This window comes from Cicer arietinum, chromosome 2 (assembly GCF_000331145.2).
Source record: "Cicer arietinum cultivar CDC Frontier isolate Library 1 chromosome 2, Cicar.CDCFrontier_v2.0, whole genome shotgun sequence".
Classification (NCBI taxonomy): domain Eukaryota; kingdom Viridiplantae; phylum Streptophyta; class Magnoliopsida; order Fabales; family Fabaceae; genus Cicer; species Cicer arietinum.
In genome coordinates, this window is record NC_021161.2 from 28,421,713 (window position 1) to 28,422,215 (window position 503).

The 503-nt window shown below is 42.3% G+C and overlaps 1 protein-coding gene across 1 annotated transcript in view; it reads right to left on the reverse strand.

The window, feature by feature from the left end:
• LOC140919404 (uncharacterized) overlaps positions 1–89 on the reverse strand; it is an 8,314-nt gene extending 8,225 nt beyond the window's left edge. The window contains exon 1 of the mRNA XM_073365413.1: positions 56–89. Coding sequence (XP_073221514.1) covers positions 56–89 — 34 coding nt within the window. The remainder of the gene's footprint in view (positions 1–55) is intronic.
• Positions 90–503: the final 414 nt, after the last annotated feature.

Consider the following 503-nt stretch of genomic DNA (forward strand, 5'->3'; position numbering starts at 1 on the left):
ATTCCCTTCTTTATCTCAGTGGCGATAACCTCTTCCATCTTCGATAGTAGCTTGCCTGGAGCTAACCCATCCATAACATTCAATTCCATTACACCACTTGTTGAACCACCACTTCTGTCATACAACATCATCTGTTCATTTGATGCCATGATCTCAATAATCTTTCGTGCTTCTGTTGCGATTTTGTAATTCAAATAACCACCGGCTGTGGCATCCAACATAATTCTAGCGCTCGGCCTCAAGCCATTACAGAATATTTGCATTTAGGCAGTGTCGTCATAAGCATGATTAGGACATCCGGCTAGTAATTTTTTGAATCTCCTGTAAGTGTCACGAAGAGATTCCCCCTCTTTCTGTTTGTAACCGGTGATTTCTTGCCTCTTTCTAACGAACATGGCTGGGGGGAAATATTGTTCCAAGAACTTATCCTTAAGATCATCCCATGTGGTGATGCTGTCGGCGGGGAATGAAAGAAACCACTCCTTAGCATCATCTATCAAAGA